The 20189-nt window shown below is 34.3% G+C and overlaps 1 protein-coding gene and 1 non-coding gene across 8 annotated transcripts in view; one reads left to right on the top strand and one right to left on the bottom strand.

Moving 5' to 3' along the window:
* The window catches only part of VPS13B (vacuolar protein sorting 13 homolog B), a 749374-nt gene that overhangs the window by 430247 nt on the left and 298938 nt on the right, over positions 1-20189 (bottom strand). For all 7 annotated transcript variants that reach the window (XM_032421506.1, XM_032421505.1, XM_032421503.1 and 4 more), the window contains one exon: positions 2856-2965. In XM_032421506.1, coding sequence (XP_032277397.1) covers positions 2856-2965 — 110 coding nt within the window. The remainder of the gene's footprint in view (positions 1-2855; positions 2966-20189) is intronic.
* On the top strand, positions 2003-2109 carry LOC116643312. The gene has a single exon (XR_004301527.1). It is a non-coding gene; the product is annotated as a U6 spliceosomal RNA (small nuclear RNA).

Here is a 20189-nt window from a genome sequence, read left to right as displayed (position 1 = left end):
TCAAAAATATATTCTAAGTGAATACTTAAAAAAACTCAAAGATTTAGCTATGAAGATATTTATCCCAATATTATTTGTAACTCTGCATGAGTAGGATTATGGGTAAATAAAACTATTATTTTTGAACTTAGAAAAACATTTTTAAATATATATTTAATTTTAAAGTTATAAAATAATATAATAAAAATAAAATTAAATATCAAAATCTTTAAAGGTATCAATCAAATGAATCAATCTACTTAAGATGCTAGAACAACAACAAAAAAAGATGCTGGAATATTATTTGACCTTCAGAGATATCTCTAGTGTACTGGACATAACTGCATCATTTATAAAATAACCAATGAGAATTTACAATACAACAGGATATTATTCAGCCATAAAAAAAAAAAGGAAGTCTTCTCATTTGTGACAACATGTATGGACCTAATAAGACAACTAGGCTAAGTGAAATAAGCCAGAGAAAGAAAAATGTCATATGATTTCACTTATATGTGGTATATTAAAAAAAAAAAAAAAGACAAACTCATGGGGGCAGTGGAAGTGAATGGGGTGAAAAAGTACAAACTTCCGTCATGAGACGTAATGTACAGCAATATGACTATAGTTAATAGTACCATATTGTATATTTAAAAGTTGCTAAGGGAGATCTTAAAAGTTCTCATCACAAGGAAAAAAATTTGCAACTGTCTGTAGTGATGGATGTTAACTACTTATTGTGGTGATAATTTCACAATATACACAAATACCAAATCATCATGTTGGGGCACCTGGGTGGCTCAGTCGTTAAGCATCTGCCTTCGGCTCAGGTCATGATCCCAGAGTCCTGGGATCAAGCCCCACATCGGGCTCTGTGCTCGGCGGGAAGCCTGCTTCCCCCTCTCCCACTCCCCCTGCTTGTGTTCCCTCTCTCACTGTCTCTCTCTCTCTCTCTGTGTCAAATAAATAAATAAAATCTTTAAAAAAAAAATCATTATGTTGTACACCTGACAACTAACACGTCAATTATTACTCAATTAAAAGAACTTACACCTAAAATATTTCTCAAGTGCTCCCTGAAATTAGTGTCACTGACTATTTAGATGGATTTCTATGCACTTGCTGGTAAAGCAGAGACACTGGAGAGACTAGTTTAGGTGGTCCTATTTTTTAATGGCCTATTTTCCCTCAGAGTGCCTAGATGTTCGTTCTGAGTATCTGATGCAGAAGAACTGCGTAGTAAATGTTCGCTTTCATTTTTATTATCTCTGTATTTCCTCATCTTTAGTTTTATTCAACATTCTGTTAGAGTAAACTTCCTAAAATTCAAATCTCTTTATATCAGGTTCCTACAGTTCTTTACCCTTCAGGATGAAGTCACAAACATTCTGTATTACAAAAAAAATCTTTTATGAACTGGCTTCCAATTCCTACCAGCCTCTATAAGAACAATTGGCTCTAGTCTGGAAACACTGAAGGTCCCTTTCTTACCAAGTTAATGCTTTTTTTTTTTTTTCTCTGCTCACACAGTTCAGTTTACAGCAAACTTCCTGGTCTGGTTTACTCCTATAATACTCAGCTCAACTGTCTTAATTTCTCCTTTTAACAACCTCACCTGCCTGTGAGAACTATTCTTCTTTATCTTTTTCCACATAATCCTGTGTGGATCTAACATAGCAATTTCTAAAAATGGCATTACTATATTCCTTCATATCCTTAAATACAGTAAGTACCTCTAGAGGGAGGGATATGCTAAAAATTAACTTTTATTTCTGTAGCCCCAGTATCTAGCACAGTGTCTCATGGTCTCTAACTATTTGATAAAAAAGAAGAATGAAACTGGGAAATGGAAGCTCTAGTTTCAAGTGAAATTAAGACAGGGTGAAGAAAATCCTTTAAAAGATGCTCCTTGAGGCATGGGTTGAAATATTCTGTCACTGTCAATTTTTTATTGTCTTATTTAATTATAAAATTGTGTATTTTTCTATCAACTAGCTTTAAGTTACTTCAGAAAAAAGATGCAGCACTCCCTTTGGCAGCACATAATCTAAAACTGGAACAATACAGAGAAAATTAGCATGACCCCTAAGCAAGGATGACAGGCAAATTCATGAAATGTTTCATATTAAAAAAAAAAGATACAAAGTTATTCCAATTAGAGTACTATAAAATTACAAATAAGTCAATGGGAAAATGCAATGTAAGATAGCATACATTTGGCCTGAAAAACATTTAAGTTCTGCCATTTACTACATGTGACAATAGGTAGGTAAATGTCAATAAGCATCAGTTTCTTCATTTTTTAAAATGGGAATAATAAAACCCGTCTGTAAGAATTCCATTTAAGCATCATGAGATAGAGAATTTACGCACTCCAGAAACTACAATTAGCTACTTTTTACTTTGTAATTTATACCCTTTTAAATAAGCATATATCCCAACTCTTTTATACCAACCATCCCAATCCAGGAGTTTGGCACTCAGTGAATACTTGTTGAGTAAACCTAAAGATGAAGAGGAAATACACAGATAATAAAAACAAAAGCTAACATTTACTACGCAATTCTTATGCATCAAACACTCAGAACAAACATCCAAAACAAGTCAGTAAAATAGGACCACCTAAACTAGTCTCTCCAGTGTTTCTGCTTTACCAGCAATTGCACAGAAATCCACCTCAATAGTCAATGAAACTCTATTTGAGCTGTAATTACTGTTTAGAAATGAAGGAATAGAATTGCTTGAAAGGGGTAGAGTGGAGGACAAAGGAATTGTGGTACATCCATTAAAAAAATCAATTCAAACAATACGTAACTCTAACAAATGACTGAGAAAAAGATTTATTCATTAAGAGAATAAATTATAAAATTTCTCACCTGCTGCATATGTCTACTGGTTCGTTTCTGCGGCTGATAAATGAGCCAGGTGTATAAGACTGGATCAATATTAACTGCTACTCCTTGTACACTACAAAGAAGTACAGCACCTAAAAATCAAGATTTTAAAATTGTGTTAATTTCTTATACAAAATAGTAAGCTTTATATCACTTCACACCAAGTAGGACAGCTATAATAAAAAGACAAATTAACAAGGGTAGACAAAGATGTGGAGGAATTCAAGCCCTCATATACTGCTTGTGGGAGCATAAAATGGTGCAAATACTTTCAAAAACACTTTGGCATTTCCTCAAGAAGCAAAAATACAGTCACAAAATGACCCAACAATTTTATTCCTAGGTATGTACCAAGAGAACTAAAATCATATGTCCACTCAAAAGCTTGTACCCAACTTTTCAAAGCAGGATTCATAATAGCAAAAGGTGGAAATGACACAAATGTCCATGAATGGTTGAATGGATAAGCAAAATGTGGTATAGCCATATAATGGAAAATTATTTGTCCATCACAAGGAATAAAGTACTGATTCATGCTACACCACCTTGAACACATGTTAAGTGAAAGAAGCCAGTCACAGAAAAGCACATACTGGATGATTCCACTTACATGAAATGGCTAGAACAGGCAAAAACCACAGAGAAAAAAGGTGGGATTAGCGGATGCCAGTGCTTGGGGGGAGGAAAGAATGGAAAGTAACTGCTAACAGATATGCGGTTCTTTGGGGAGTGATTAAAATGTTCCAGAATTAGAAAATGGTGATTGTTGCACTACCTTGCAAATATACTAAAAACCATTAAATTATGCACTTTAAAAATAATGAATTTTATGGAAAATGAATTATCTCATTAAAAGTGAGTATGTCTACCATATGATTTCACTCATATGTGGAATTTAAGTAGCAAAACAGATGGAACATAGGGGAAGGGAAGGAAAAATAAAATAAGACAAGAACAGAGATGGAGGCTAACCATGAGAGACTCTTAACTACAGGAAACAAACAGGGTTGCTGGAGGTGAAGGGCGTGGGGGATGGGGTAACTGGGTGATGGGCATTATGGAAGGCACCTGATGTAATGAGCACTGGGTGTTATATGCAACCCATGAATCACTGCATTCTATCCCTGAAACTAATAATACAGTATATGTTAACTAAATTGAATTTAAATAAAAAAAATTTTTAAGTGAATATGTCTTTAATAATAAGCAGCTTTATTTTTTAGGCAAAACGCAATTTCTATATTGGTCATGAGAACAGAATATTATCTCCCTTTTTTGTTTATATTACAAACTTAATTCACAATGTGAAAGGAAGGATTATTATAACCACTCAATAAATCACTGCAAATTACAGCTTTAAACATTCAGAAGCAAGATGTTCATCTGCCTAGATGAAACACAGGCTAACATTCTGACATAAAACACAAAGCTGAAGTGTAACAAGTTGCAATTCCATTCTAGGAAAGTATTTTAGTCCCCCTCTGATAAAAAGCCAACTCACATCGGACTTAACCAAAGCTTAATATCCCATTCATAATTTATATGCAGGTTCTGTGCATTCCATAAATACATTTTTGCGTTTCTACATATATTTCTTGATAAAATATTATTAGCTCTATTGGGGTATATGGAGTATCAAGTAAGAGGTATTTTTCAATGTTGTTCTCAACTATATCCCCCAGTAGCTAGAAAAGTAACGGCCATATGGTAGGAATAGAGAGACATAATAAAGAGTAGATGAGTTCTCGGATTAGGTGCAAAAGCCCATTGGTTCTGTAATACTGCAGATTATCTAAACAATACAATTACTATTAGTACCAACTCCTATGAAAAGTGAACCACACAGAGATAGAGATAGAAAGATGGAGGGGAGTAAGCAAGAGAAATATCCCATTTTAAAAACTTTTGCACAGAATTTTCAAACAATCAAAAATTGTCATGTGTATTCATCTTCCACCTTTCAGTGCTTCTGAATCTCCAGTGTAGACTCTTGGGCAGCGTTCTGAGGCAAAAGCAATCCCATCCACTTCCATGTAACAATGCATGTGCTCCTGAGCAATGATTCACTCAAATACATCTCAGGAAGGAATGAACAGGACAAGCTAAATACAGATGACTGGAAAGGGGGAGTCATAACTGAAGTCAATTAGAAGATGCAATCTGATATACATATATGTATTTGCCATAACGCATAAAAATTATTAAAATCTTTTAATTTTAAAGAAATTAATTACATACATTTAAATGGAGAGTTTAAATTTTTTATTTAAATTCAAGAATATATAATTCAATCTTAAGTTAAAAGACTTTTCCTAAATTCCATATAAAGAAATGAAATTACAATTAGGTTTAAATTACTATGCAGTGTTTCCTGCCACATAAGCCCACTGTAATATAATTTTTTTATAATTAATATTACATAAATATTAAAGACACCACAAATTAATACATATTTAACAGTAAGAAATGTGTTCCACAAAAAGCAATTGCAACAAGAAAGAAGAATGTGGGGTCTAAGAGACAAAAGATCTAACACAGGAGAAAAGTGACAGGAATCCCCAAAATGACAATAGTAAATTAGTTACAGGTACGTGAAAAATGTAATAACAATATTTAAGATACATTTATTATTTATTTTTGAGAGAGAGAGAGAGCAGGGGAAGGGGCAGAGGGAGAGGGAGAACGAGGACCCCAAGCAGGCTCCACGCTCAGCACAGAGCTGGATGCAGGTCTCCATCTCACGATCCTGAGATCATGACCTGAGCCGAAATCAAGAGTTGAACGCTTAACCAACTAAGCCACCCAGGCGCTCCCGGAAGAGCAATAAAACACAATTATTAAATACAGGAAAAACACATGCTATAAAGGAAATGATAACTAATCGTAGCATACAACGTGACTGTACCATGAATAATATTTATAAACAGAAATACAAAAATTCTGAAAAACAGATGCACTGATTAATCAAACATGATATAACAATTTTGAGAGTAGGTATATATAAGAGGAACGTGAGATGTGAGCAGGACAGAATTAAAGTTGGCCAAATATCATTTTCCATAGTAAGACCTCAATAAATTTTGCTCTAAAGTGACCAAGAAAGAGCAAGAAAAGTCGTAATATTTTAAAAATTTTGTTTGAAAAGTCTCCAATTCACTGTCATGTAACTACCACAAATTATGATCTGTGAATGGTTCTCTTAATAAAAAATCAGCAAGCACTACAGAAAGCAAGCCACTGTGAGAGAGTCAGAAAAAGCAACCACCAATTTAGACTTTCAAGTACTGGAGATATTTGAATATAGAAAATAAACACCTATGTATAAACTGTTTAAAATAACAAAAGTATGGTATCATGCAGAGTATCAAACAATGAGAAAGCATCAGGAACGAACATCTTTTAAAGAAAAATGGACATGATAAAGATGACATAGTTAATTATTGGTGTAAAAAACTCATTGGGCAGGCTAAACAGCAGATCAGCTATAGTTGAAGAGAAAAAAAAAGTGAAATGGGGGAAGTGCACGAGCTCATTTAGAATGCATCTGAAAGAGAAAAATGAAAAACGATTATTAAAACGAGGTTAAGAGATATGAGCACTGAGTAAGAAGATCAAACATGTCCAGAGGGAGATACCAAAAATTGGGGAAGAGGCAATATTGTTAAAAACATAACAGCTGAGAATTTTACAAAATTGTTGAAAGACAGTAAGCCTCAAACCCAAGAAGCCCAATAAAACTAAAATGTATAATTAAAAATAAATTATTTCAAAACTACAATCAGATATCACCTAACACCTGTGAGAATAACTAAACTCAACAACACAAGAAATAACAGGTGTTGGTGAGGATGCGGAGAAAGGGAAGCCTCCTGGAACTGTTGGTGGGAATGCAAACTGGTACAGCCACTCTGGAAAACAGTATGAAGGATCCTCAAAAAGTTAAAAATAGAACAAACTACTATATGACCCAGCAATTGCACTACTAGGTGTTTACCCAAAGGATACAAAAATACTAATTTGAAGGGATACAGGCACCCCAAAGTTTATAGCAGCATTATCTACAATAGCCAAATGATGGAAACAGCCCAAATGTCCACTGACTGATGGATAAAGAAGATGTGCACACAATGGAATATTACTCAGCCATAAAAAGGAATGAAATCTTGCCATTTGCTAGACAGCATTATGCTAAGTGAAATAAGTCCGAGAAAGACAAATACCATACGATTAAACTCACATGTGGAATTTGAGAAACAAATGAGCATAACGGAAAAAAGAGAGGCAAACCAAGAAACAGACTCTTAACTATAGAAAACAAATTGATGGTTACCAGAGGGGAGGTGGGTGAAGGGATGAGTAAAATAGGTGATGGGGATTAAGGGGTCACCTGTGATGAGCACTGGGTGTTGTATGGAATTGCTGAAACACTAAATTGTACACCTAAAACTAATATTAAACTGTATGTTAACTGGAAATTAAATAAAAACTTAAAAAAATAAACATATTTTACTAAACAAAGTGGGAAGAAGCTACAAACACTGAAGGGAAAAGAAGATTAAAAAAAGCACCCCAAACAACAAGAATGATCACCTGGGGATTAAAAGCACAAAAAAACTGACAATCAACTTCTTAGGAAAAAATAAATGGTGAGCACTGTGAATTGTGTAAGACTGTTGAATCACAGACCTGTACCTCTGAAACAAATAATACATTATATGTTAAAAAAAAAAAAAAAAAAGAAGATAGTAGGAAGGGAAAAATGAAGGGGGGGAAATCGGAAGGGGAGACGAACCATGAGAGACTATGGACTCTGAGAAACAAACTGAGGGTTCTAGAGGGGAGGGGGGTGGGGGGATGGGTTAGCCTGGTGATGGATATTAAAGGGGGCACATACTGAATGGAGCACTGGGTGTTATACGAAAAACAATGAATCATGGAACACTATATCAAAAACTAATGATGTAATGTATGGTGATTAACATAACATAATAAATAAATAAATGGAATTGAGTATATGATTTTACTTCAAAATTTACACGTATGTTATATATATTCTTTTGTATGCACAGTGTTCTGTTTAAAAGATAATGAAGAAAACAAAGAAATTACATTTATTTTTTTTAAACGAATATATCAGGATAAGTTTTGTTCTAATATTATGCACCTCAAGTACAAGGCACATACAATCTTTTTTTTTATTTTTACTTTTTTTTTAGGGAAAGAAATCATTTTTTATTATTTATTAGCATCAACCACAATGTGATGTGCATCACAGAGATTCTATCAAGAGATGCAAAGAAAGAAATCTCACCCTTTTTCATAGCCATGCAGACAAAACTCACTACATACATATTCTCAGGATAAACACAAACTTTTTTCAAATTATGATGAAAAATACATCCACAAATCCTATATAAACAAAGCAGTTTATAAGTTTAATAGTATGCGAACTTCAAAGGACAAAAGTAAGTCAGAAATTACAGACATTCTCCATATTGGGCAAGTTATTTTAAAAGTCCTTTCAGATGTGTCAAAAATTAAATGTGTTGAGTGAATTTTTCAAAAAACTTTCTCAGTGAATTAGTAGCATTCCTTTTTAACTGAGATTTTATAGAAAAGAAAAGGAAAACAAATGTACCAAATAAATATTTTCATGTGAAAACTAACCTTAAAAGCCTTATTTTATTATAAAGAAGAAGTTAAAAAAATACTTCAGCAAATGTTCATAAAAGTTATACGATTACATTATATCAGAGATGACTGAATGACACATAGCCAGGCTGGACCTCTGTGAATGTTAAACAGGTGATAAAAGAGAATAATCTATTAATTTAAAATCAATTTAGTTGAAATTATAAAGTTCTTTTAAGTTTAAAGGGATATTTTCATATTATACTCAATTCACGAGACCTCGCCTTTAAAAATAACACACAAGTTCCGACATGTAAGTGCGCAACTAGTCTGATCCTGAGTTTACTCAGAACAGATTCCCCATAAATCACTAAAATTTGGCAATATATTATTCTGTTTAATTTTAGCCTGGGAGACAACTAATCAGAAAAGTGTGCTTTATTTTTCTGCTCACTGCCAAAATGGCTCATTTATGCACATTCCACTCAGGCTTCACAAATTAGTTAAGCCAAGGCACCACTGTCATTTCAGTTACATCCTAAGCTGAAGAATGAGAATGAAAAAAGAGAGATCCCAAAGGTGCACAGGATTACAAATAAATATATATGCTTCTTGTCAGCTACAGAAACTCTGAGATGGTCTTGTAAAATGTCAAGGTATAAAAGGGGACAAGTACCCTGCATTTTATGCTAAACCAATAAATGAGACAAAAAACACAGACATATTCATCTTCATCTAAGCGTCAGTGGCTAAAACTCACTATTTTTCTAGTATGTAGCTATAGTAAATTAAAGGCATTTTAGATTTGTACAGCTCTTAAGAAATTATTTGCTTCTCTTATTTTTAAGAATAATTTCAAGAATTTCAGCCTGTTAAGTAAACAAAAAAGAAAGAATCAAAAACATGGGTGGAGAATAAAGGCAAGATACAGTAATCACAGGCAAGAAATGACAGAGCAGGGATGAGCTGCCAACCACTGGTAACTTTATCCAAGGTAACTGTCAAGTTTAGTATAACTGAATCATAAGACTTTTAGGTATGTGAGTAGGGTAGCTCATGTTACTTAATTAACAATTATCATGCCTTCCCGTAGGATATAGAAAATCACAGGAGAATTCTATCCCATCATAACAAAACAAGCCATATAATGCTTTTCAACTTATCAAAGCTTTTCAACATTCATCAGACAGCAGGGTTTGCAAAAAAACCTAATGAACAAAAATCATAAAAGTGAAAGGCCATAGGCAGGAAGGAATGAATAGTGGCTTTCAGACAATAGGAATAGGAATAGAAAAAGAAATAGGAAAAGAAACAAGTTGTTAAGAAAACAAGAGAAATTTTAATAAATGTTTAAAGATGAGTTTGGGGACTGGCATGACAATTTAGAATCCCTGAGAATACTAGACAGAAGAGGAGTGTACCCACCTGACATCTCTTTTCAACAAACGTCCACCAAATACTCATGAGAATGGCAGGGCACAGAACAGGAGAAATGAGGAAGACCACACTAACATTCAGGCACATGGAGCCTGATGACTTCTGAGAGCAGAGGAGGAGAACTAAAGAAAATCCCACATTCATTCTGAACTTTTCAGTGAGCACCAACCAGGTCTATCTGTGACTAGGAGAAGAAAAGAGGAACTAAGATAGATACCCCTGTAAGGACAAGTGAACAAGGCATGTCAGGTCTGCGCACAGGTAAGAGGAACTGAGAGAAAAATCACAAACCATATTGAAAGAAAGATTCTGATCCTGCTCTCAAAAAAGCCTACAGCGAAGCCTACAGTGAATTCAATATAAGCAAGAACCAGACCCACCTCAACTACAGAATAAAAACAAAGAACATAGAGCATAGAGAATATAGTCAATATTATTTTAGTAATGTTATATGGTGACAGATGGTAACTGCACTTAACATGGTAAGCATTCCATAATGTACACAATTGTTGAACAACTATGTTATGCACCTGTAAATAACAACGTATGCCAACTATACTTCAATAATAAAAATTAAAAAATAAAGAGGAAAGAAAGAAAAAATAATAAAGCAAAAACCAGACACAACTCAACTCGACTAATTACATGACAGAAGAGGCATGTTCTTTTAGGGGCATAAACATTTTTCTACCATAGGCACTATTATTCTTTTTATACACAACATTTGACATTCATTTAAAAAAATATGAAGCACAGTAAAAGAAAAAGAAATAACTCATTATCAAAAAAGAAAACAGTCAATAGCCCAAATTCAAAAGGTAGCATAAATACTGGAATTATCTAGGACTTTAAAACAACTCTGATAAGCATGTTAAAGAATACAGTGAAAAAGGTAGATAGTATGCATGAACTAAAGGGGAACTGCAGTAGAGAGAAAGAAACTATTAAAAAGAGACAAATGGAAATATTAGAATTTAAAATATAATACTGGAGGTGAAGAATTCTTTGAAAATTTCTTTTCAAAACTCATAAACAATATCAACTGACAGATTAAAAAAAACTAAGCAAACTCCAAGAGGAATAATTAAAAAGAAAAACAGATCTAGACACCTCACGATCAAACTGCAGGAAACCAAAGACAAAAAAATTTGAAGTCACTCAGGAAAAAAAAAATATAAGGGAACTATGATGAGGATAACTCCTCACCAGAAATAATGGCGACGCAAAGACCATAGAATGGTATCCTTAAAATGCCGAAATAAGAAAAGACAACCTAGATTTATATACCTGCTGAAAACATGCTTTAAAAATGAAGACAAAACAACAAAAACAATTTGTCTCCTAAAAACGTGCACTACTAGAAATTAAGAAAAGTGCTTTAGAATGAAAGGAAATATACCAGATAGAAATTTAATTCTAGAAAAGGAATGAAGAACACCAGAAAAAGTATGTAAATAAAGAGCACCACTGAAAAAGTATGTTATTTTTATTTATACATACAGTTAGTTATATTTATATACAGACACTCATGCATATATATATGTATATATATATATCTTTAAATCTCCTTTAAAACACTCATGACTATTTGGAGTAGGAATAATAACAATGCAATGTGGGGTTCGAATTACACAAAGAACTAAAATATATGCCCAAAGAGCAGAAAGAACAAGATGGTGCTAACTTGGAAGTAAAATAGTGTAATAATGCATTTGTCTTACTTTTTCAGTTTATCGTAGATTCTGTCACTGTCCTCTAAACTTGCCAATTTTACTATTAAGCCCAATTCACATTATATAAAAATATTAAGCACTTATTTATGTATATATGTATTTTCTTCTTTCCATTTATCCAAATATTGTGCACCCTTTGATTCAAATTAGCTTCCACCATTAAGACTTTCTACCACCACTGATCTTTCCATTCTCTGGCCAAGTACAACACTGAGAATACAGAGCTCATTTCAGCCACTGACTCAATTCAGCTTTCCCAGTAAATGAGAATGTCATCATTTCAGAACAAGGATGGCAGGGGAGGATATGGGTGCTTTAGGCAACAGCCTAATGTGTGAAACAGTGACACGTGCTATCACTTTAAACATGAAGAAGCTATCTGTATTCCTTCGCCACAAATTCAAAGTGAGTCAGCTGATCCTGTTGCATGTTTTTCTTCAGTCCAGATCAGGTACAGAGAAGGTAGAACTGGATTTCATTAAGACTGTGTGTGTGTTTTCATTTTTCCTACTGTTCTTTTTCATTCTCTCCAGATCAAATGTTAATCAATTTTATTAGACATTAAGTTCAAAACTGGTCTTCTATCTGATTCGTGTGTCTTATTTCTCAATTGGCAAAGAATGCACAAATGAGATTTAATAGTAATCTCAAACTGTGTCAGCAATTAATGATTTGTGATATTTCAAAGTTTTCTCCTCTACACATTCAAGACATAAAACTCTAAAACCATAAAGATAATTATAGACAATATATATGTGTGTGTATATAATATAAAAATACCAAGAGCATTTTTCACAGAACTAGAACAAATAATCCTAAAATTTGTGTGGAGCCACAGAAGACCCTAAATAGCCAAAACAACCTTAGAAAAAAAAAGCAAAGCTGGAGGCATCACAATTCCAGACCTCAAGTTATATTACAAAGCTGCAGTAATCAAAACAGTATGGTACTGGCACAAAAATAAACACAGATTAAGGGAACAGAAAATCCAGAAGAAAACCCACAATTACATGGTCAATTAATCTTTGACAAAGCAGGAAAGAATATCCAATGGAAAAAAGACAGTCTATTCAGAAAATGGTGTTGGCAAAACTGGACAGCTACATGCAAAAGAAGGAAACTGGACCACTTTCTTATACCATACACAAAAATAAATTCAAAATGGATTAAAGACCTAAATGTGAGACCTGAAACCATAAAACTCCTAGAAGAGAGCACAGACACTAATTTCTCTGACATCAGCCATAGCAACAATTTTCTAGATAGGTATCCTGAGGTAAGGGAAACAAAAGCAAAAATAAACTATTGGGACCACAAAATAAAAAGATTCTGCACAACGAAGGAAACAATAAAACTAAAAGGGAGCCTACAGAATGGGAGAAGATATTTGCAAATGACGTATCTGATAAAGAGTTAGAATCCAAAATATATAAAGAACTTTAAAAACTCAACACTCAAAAAACAAATAATCCAATTAAAAATGGGAAAAGGATATGAACAGTTACTTCTCCAAAGAAGACATCCAGATGGCCAACAGACACATGAAAAGATGCTCATCATCACTTATAATCAGGGAAAGGCAAATCAAAAGTATAATGATACTACCTCATACCTGTCAGAATGGCTAAAATCAACAACACAAGAAATGATAAATATTGGCGAGGATGCAGAGAAAAAGGAACCTTCCCTCACTGTTCATGGGAATGCAAACTGGTGCAGCCACTGTGGAAAGCAGTACGGAGGTTCCTCAAAAGGTTAAAAATAAAACCTACCCTGTGATCCAGTAATTGCACGACTGAATATTTGCCCAAAGAACACAAAAACATTAATTCAAAGGGATACATGTACCCCTGTTTATAGCAGCATTATTTATAATAGCCAAGACTTGCAAGCAGCCTGTGTCCACCGGTTGATGAATAGATAAAGAAAATGTGGTACATATATACACAATGGAATATTATTGAGCCACAAAAAAGAATGAAATCTTACCATGTGGCAATGACACAGATGGAGCTAGAGAGTATAATGCTAAGCGAAATAAGTCAGTCAGAGAAAAACAACATATGATTTCACTCACATGTAGAATTTAAGAAACAAAAAAGCAAAGGACAAAAGAGAGTGAGAGAAACCAAGAAAAAGACTCACAACTATAGAGAACAAACTGATGGTGACCAGAGGGGAGGTGGGTGGGGGATGGGTTAAATAGGTGATGGGATTGAGGAGGACACTTGTCATGATAAGTACTGGGTGATTAAAATAAAAACTTAAAAAATAAAATAAATAAAGTGAAAAAAGCAAAGTGCAGACACAAGTATACCACACAGAAATTTCAGGTATTACATACATGTGTATGTAGGTTTAAACATAAAATATATAATATACATGTTTATTTAAACATAAAATATTGGTATGTCTGAATGTATGTGGGGCAATAGACAAGTAATAACACTATAGAAAAAGATGTGCAACTCCATGAACCATGCTGTATACAAACCAAGATAGAACAAACATCACTTCATGATTTAATAATAAATTATTATATGATTTATATTCTAAAACCAAGAAACTACACCAACATTTTTCTGGGTCAGTTTTGAATTTCAATGAAAACTTTGGTTCATAGAAGAAACAAAAGCCAAAATTTCATTCACCACAAGTAAAAACTGTTTGGAAAATTATCAGATCTCATAAAAGTCTCTCTTTTATTTATCTGCAATTTGTCACTGTTCTTTATACAGGATTTTCATCATGTAGAATTCCATCACAGTGATCCTGCACCAAATCAGTATGAAGAAATCTACAATCCTGTAACTAAACAGTAACTTTTAAAACCAATTCTTCAATTTAAACTGAACTTAGTCTTATAGGACAATATAATCAAACTATAGATTATAAATCAAGATATAATAATAAAATTTATCATCAATTCACTCATACACCTCAGTAAAATCTTTTCTATTGTCCAGTATTATGATAGTTTTATTAATTTCAAATATTTCTTCATCTCTTTTATAAACAGACCCAAAACTCCAACATATATCTTAATTGTATTAGCATATAATAAATAGCTTGAGATTATGAGCATTATAAAGCCAATATAAACAACATGATAATTACCTTTTGAGTTAATGATGCATAAAATATGAATTGAGATATAACTTGGAATAAAAGAGTATTAGTATGGTTTAATAATTTAAAGCCAACAGATATCTCTGATCATGTTTAATTCTAAATACTTAATATATATTATGCTGATTTAGCATTTTAATTTGGCTGATTATAGGAAGTTATCCACATCTGGCTTAAATTTTAAGCAAACAGAGTGAAAGATCATATTGTTGTATTTCTTTTTATAGACTCTAGCAAGAAGTTTAATAAACAAATACTTGTTATTGGGGCACCTGGGTGGGTCAATGGGTTAAGCATCTAACTCTTCGGTTTTGGCTCAGGTCATGATCTCAGGTTCCTGAGATCAAGTCCTGCATTGGGGGTCCACACTCAGCAGGGAGTCTGCTTCTCTCCTTCTGCCCCTCCCCTCTGCTCATGTGCTCTCCTGTTCTCTCTTTTTCCCAAATAAATAAACCCCTTTTTAAAATGAACTGGAAGAATCTTCAGAGTCATCTACACTAGATGGTGTCAGTAGTTTTTAAATTCCATTTACCAGTAGAAGTTGGAAAGCACTCTTGAAATCATGGTAGTACTCAACAGACTAGCTATGAGACAGAGTGTACATTTTGATTTAATTATGAAATCCTTGAACACTAAAATTTTTATTTATAATAATAAATCTTAACTTGGAAATTAAAAGCAATGCTTTTTTGATCAAGACCAGATAAGCATGTATTTTCTGGGCACTTAACATCATTACTTCTCATTTCATCTAAAATCTCATTGCATAAATCATATGATAAATTTCTAGCGTTTCTAAGTCCAAGATATGGCCCTCCATTCCATCAGTCATCCTTTTCCAGCCAAGTTATTTCTTTCAATTTCTCAGAAATTCAAGCTGCTTTTTTTTTTTTTTTAAAGATTTTATTTATTTATTTGACAGAGAGAGAGACACAGCGAGAGAGGGAACACAAGCAGGGGGAGTGGGAGAGGGAGAAGCAGGCTTCCCGCGGAGCAGGGAGCCTGATGCGGGGCTCGATCCCAGGACCTGGAATCATGACCTGAGCCGAAGGCAGACGCTTAACGACTGAGCCACCCAGGCGCCCCATCAAGCTGCTTTTTTAATACAAGAGCCCTAGGATCACCAACTCCCAACAATAAAAAAAAAAAAATTTAGTAAATTGTTTTCCTGTATGTATCAAAACCAACCAAATAAAAACTCCCCAATATTTGTCTTCACTAAGTAACCTGAGACTAAAATGACTTTTCCCCCTAATTTGACTTGTCTTGGGGAGGGTGTGGGGGCACCTGATGGCTGAAGCAAAAAATAAATCTGCATGTTTTAACTTAGCCTACTTACTATTTTCCAAATATACTTCTACAGCACTTGATGGCTATTTAGAATCTTATTCTATTTACACCATGTAGAACACCATAAAGAATAGCAGGTCTCTGAAACATGCCAATGCTTTATCCTACCTGACCACAGTTCCAGTTTTTACATCTGTAATATAGGCATAAAACACTTTAAGATACACGTAAATTTGCCCTACAGGAGAACACAGGCAGCAGTCTCTTCGACCTTGGCTACAGCAACTTCCTGCTAGACACATCTCCAAAGGCAAGGGAAACAAAAGCAAAAATGAACTGTTGGGACTGCATCGGGATAAGCTTTGGAAAAGCTTTCTCTTTCTCTGATTTATTTCACTTAGCATAATACCCTCCAGTTCCATTCCCATCATTGCAGATGTCAAGATTTCATTCTTTTTTGATGGCTGAGTAATATTCCATTGTGTGTGTATGTGTGTTTGTGTGTAAGTCTAAACAACATAACCTACAAGCCATGCCCAATCTCTCACCTCTCTGCAATCACAACTCTGACTCTCCTGATAGTGAATATACACCAGCTATCCTTGAACACATCAAATTCTTCACTGTCCCTTCAGTCACTATCTCTGTTAACTGCAGGGAGGCCTGTCTCTGAACAACCTATCAAATTAGGTTTTTCCACAGTATTTTTCATCACAGTATCATGGTTTCTTATTATTTAACATTTATGATCACGTAAGTTTTTGTTTACTCATTATCTACCTCCTCAGATGGAATGGAGTCTCATGAGATCAGAGACCATCTCTACTGTCTACACATATCCAATGCTAAGGACAGTGTTTGGGACATAGAAAATACGGAATTTAATGAATGAACATATGATAAATTGTTATATTTAATCTTTCAAGCACTTATTATAAAATGTAACTTCATTTCATCCAGAAGCAATTACTTGAAAATATGCTTCAAATCAAAGTATACTCCAAATACCACTTAATTTAAGACACAGTTTGATTACTGATAATAAATAGAACTGTTTCCTGGCCTGGTTTCCAGTATTCCAATGTGACACTATTTTTGTGTTAAGCCTTTTATCTGATTATATAAATAATAAATGATAATTAGAGATATTTTAGAGTCAACAAAAACGTAGAAAGAAGAAAATATTTTTAGTCAGTATTAACAGTTTGGTGTAGATGAGACACCTAATATTTGAGGATTTAAACCCCAGCTGTTTCAACATGTCTACACTGTCGCCACATGAAGCAGGTATCCAAGAAGAAATGTATTTTCTAAAATCATAACTGGCATCACATTCTATACATATTTCCTAATGTTTTATGGTAAGTCTTTTCCTGTGTTCATTTTAATAGATAGCTATTATTTTTTATTCTCCAGCATACCTTTCCCCTTAGATACCTCTAATTCTCACTTGAGCCTAAACTGTCTCTCATTCCAGCAGTTGCAGTGGGGACCAACCCCACATGGGCTCCTACCAACTCCATACAAGGTAATCAGATGGAGCCCGGACTTGTGCCCATCTAATACATCCCTCACCTCTGGACTCATGGCTCCTCCCTCCCAGTTGACTCCTAAGATATGGAACAGTGCAGTACCTCACTCAGTGCCCAAAAATACATGCACCAGCTGGAAGAGTAACAAAGATAGCATCCTGAGGAGTGGAACCTTTATCAGTGCAATATGGTAGCCTTTGGAAAAAGTTTTCTTCCAGAAAGAATTATCCTGGGAAATACTATAGACAACTAGATACTTCCCGTATAGCTCTCCCTCCTTTCCTGATTTATAACCTTAATCCTGGAGCTATAATCCCTAATAACAGAAGCACATGAGCCTTTCTCTTAGGCTCTGCTTTGTGCAGAGCTCAAGACTCTCTTCTTTTTGTTGCTTCTGGCAAAAGTTCTCTAGTCCTCTTTGGGGAATTATCACACCCGCTCCCCTGAAATCACATATAGTTTAGTGGGATTATCGATCAAGGTGTTCTGTATTTCCCTGCCCAAAGACTATGCATGTGACTGAAACCAGGTATCTTAAACTGATCTTAACTTGCCTATTTAAGATCAATGTCTATTTCATTTTACTTCCTGTATATAATTTAACAAAACCCCTCTCTGCTTCGCTCCCCTCCTTTTCTTCCATTCTTTAGCTACCATTTACAGAGCTAATATATACAAGAGATTGTGCTAGGGTCTCAAAGTGCAAAGATAAACAGAACAAACAGCATTCTCAAGATGTCCAGGAGTCTTGTAGAAATGGGGTGGGAAAGGGGGAGAATAAACAATTATAAAAAGGGGGAAAATTAACAGTTTTAGAACTATGTAAAAAGTAAGAATACATACCTCAAAATAAGAGGGAAAGCTACACAGCACAAGTGATTTCTGAGTAGAGTTCTAAAGAAATAGGATTCTGCCAACTAGAGAAGAAGTAAAAAAGGACATTCTGGGAATAGAGATGAGCTTGTTAGAAACATGGATAATAGAGAGATTGGTAACATTTAGGAAGATCCAAGCAGCTTAAAAAGGCTAGAGTTAAAGAAATGTAGAGCCTACGAGTAGGTCATGAATGCCCATTTAAGGAGTTAATATTTTATTCTGAGAGTGTTAAATACCATTGCCAACTTTCAAAGCTGGAGGAAATGAAATCTCAACTGTGCATTTCAGAAACATCAAAACGAATGGAGCATGGACTATGAACTGAAGGGACAGAGATAAAATGGATAAACACTACTATTCCAAACTACTTTTATAATTAATCAGAAATTCAGGGAATAAACCACAAAGGCACAACCTGAGACAGTAAAAGTCAGATAGAAATATCTTATTTGAGAGGTAAAAATGTTTTATAACTAAATAGATATAAGCTATAAACAAGAACTACCTGAGCCACTCAAGAGAATACAGTGTTATAATTACTGATGAAATGAACTAAAATAAGAAATGGGTTTGAAGGAAAGGATGAAGACAGCAATTTGGGAAACGGGAAATATGGGATGTCTATGGGACACCAAGGTCAAGATATTTATTGGTATTCAAAATATATAGGCTAATATTTTTTCGTGGGATTTCTCGGGCTAGAACTACAACTGAATTATAGGAAAGGAAGGAGTTCTATTAATCAAATTACAACCATAATGTAAAATAAAAATAGAAATGAATTTAAATATGATACAATATAACAAACAAGGAAAGTAATATGTATATATATAAATATAGCTAAAACTGTGGATAGAGAAAAAATAACCTAGAGACTATTCTAGGAATGAGACGGTTAATGACAGAACACCCAAAAAAAGGAGAAATCTGATATGGAAATTAAAGAATGGTCAGAAGGATAGAATCAGGACACAGAAACATTAAGATCTATTTCTTTTTCTTCAGGACTTTAAAGAGAATGGTCCAAAACACCAAATGATGATAAAATCAAGCTTTTAAAATCATTTGGCTTGGGGCACCTGGGTGGCTCAGTCATTAGGTGTCTGCTTTCTGCTCAGGTCATGATCCCAGGGTCCTGGGATCAAGCCCCGCATCGGGCTCCCTGCTCTTCGGGAAGCCTGCTTTCTCCCTCTCCCACTCCCTCTGCTTGTGTTCCTTCTCTCACTGTGTCTCTCTCTGTCAAAAAATAAATAAAACCTTTAAAAAAAAATTAAAATCATCTGGCTTTATGTATATAACAACAGTCCTTTTACTGAGGTTTTATTTGTTGTTTCTCTTTCTTCTAAATTGGTTTCACTGTTCTCATGTAAACTCTTATAAACAGTGGCAAATGGCCACAATAAGGTTCAAGAGTATAACCTACTCACTTGAAAACACAACGGTAATTTCTCTTTCCCAGGAACTTCAATACAAGTCTTATAAATAAATCTCCTTGGACCGGGCTGGTTCATATGATCACAGCCATACCAATCACATCAAATCAGAAACAAACTAGGAGTTCCAAGCATGATTCCATGTTCAGTCCTAGCACTACCCTGTGAAATCAATCCCACTGGAGTCTTATAGCTTAGAGTATTTTTCAGATAAGAGGAAAATGGCTGCTGAACAGGCAAAAACGAAAGAAATGT

The sequence above is a fragment of the Phoca vitulina genome, unplaced genomic scaffold, assembly GCF_004348235.1.
Source record: "Phoca vitulina isolate PV1807 unplaced genomic scaffold, GSC_HSeal_1.0 scaffold25, whole genome shotgun sequence".
NCBI classification, from domain to species: domain Eukaryota; kingdom Metazoa; phylum Chordata; class Mammalia; order Carnivora; family Phocidae; genus Phoca; species Phoca vitulina.
Note: the sequence above shows the minus strand (reverse complement) of the source record. Positions and strands in the feature narration are given on the sequence as shown.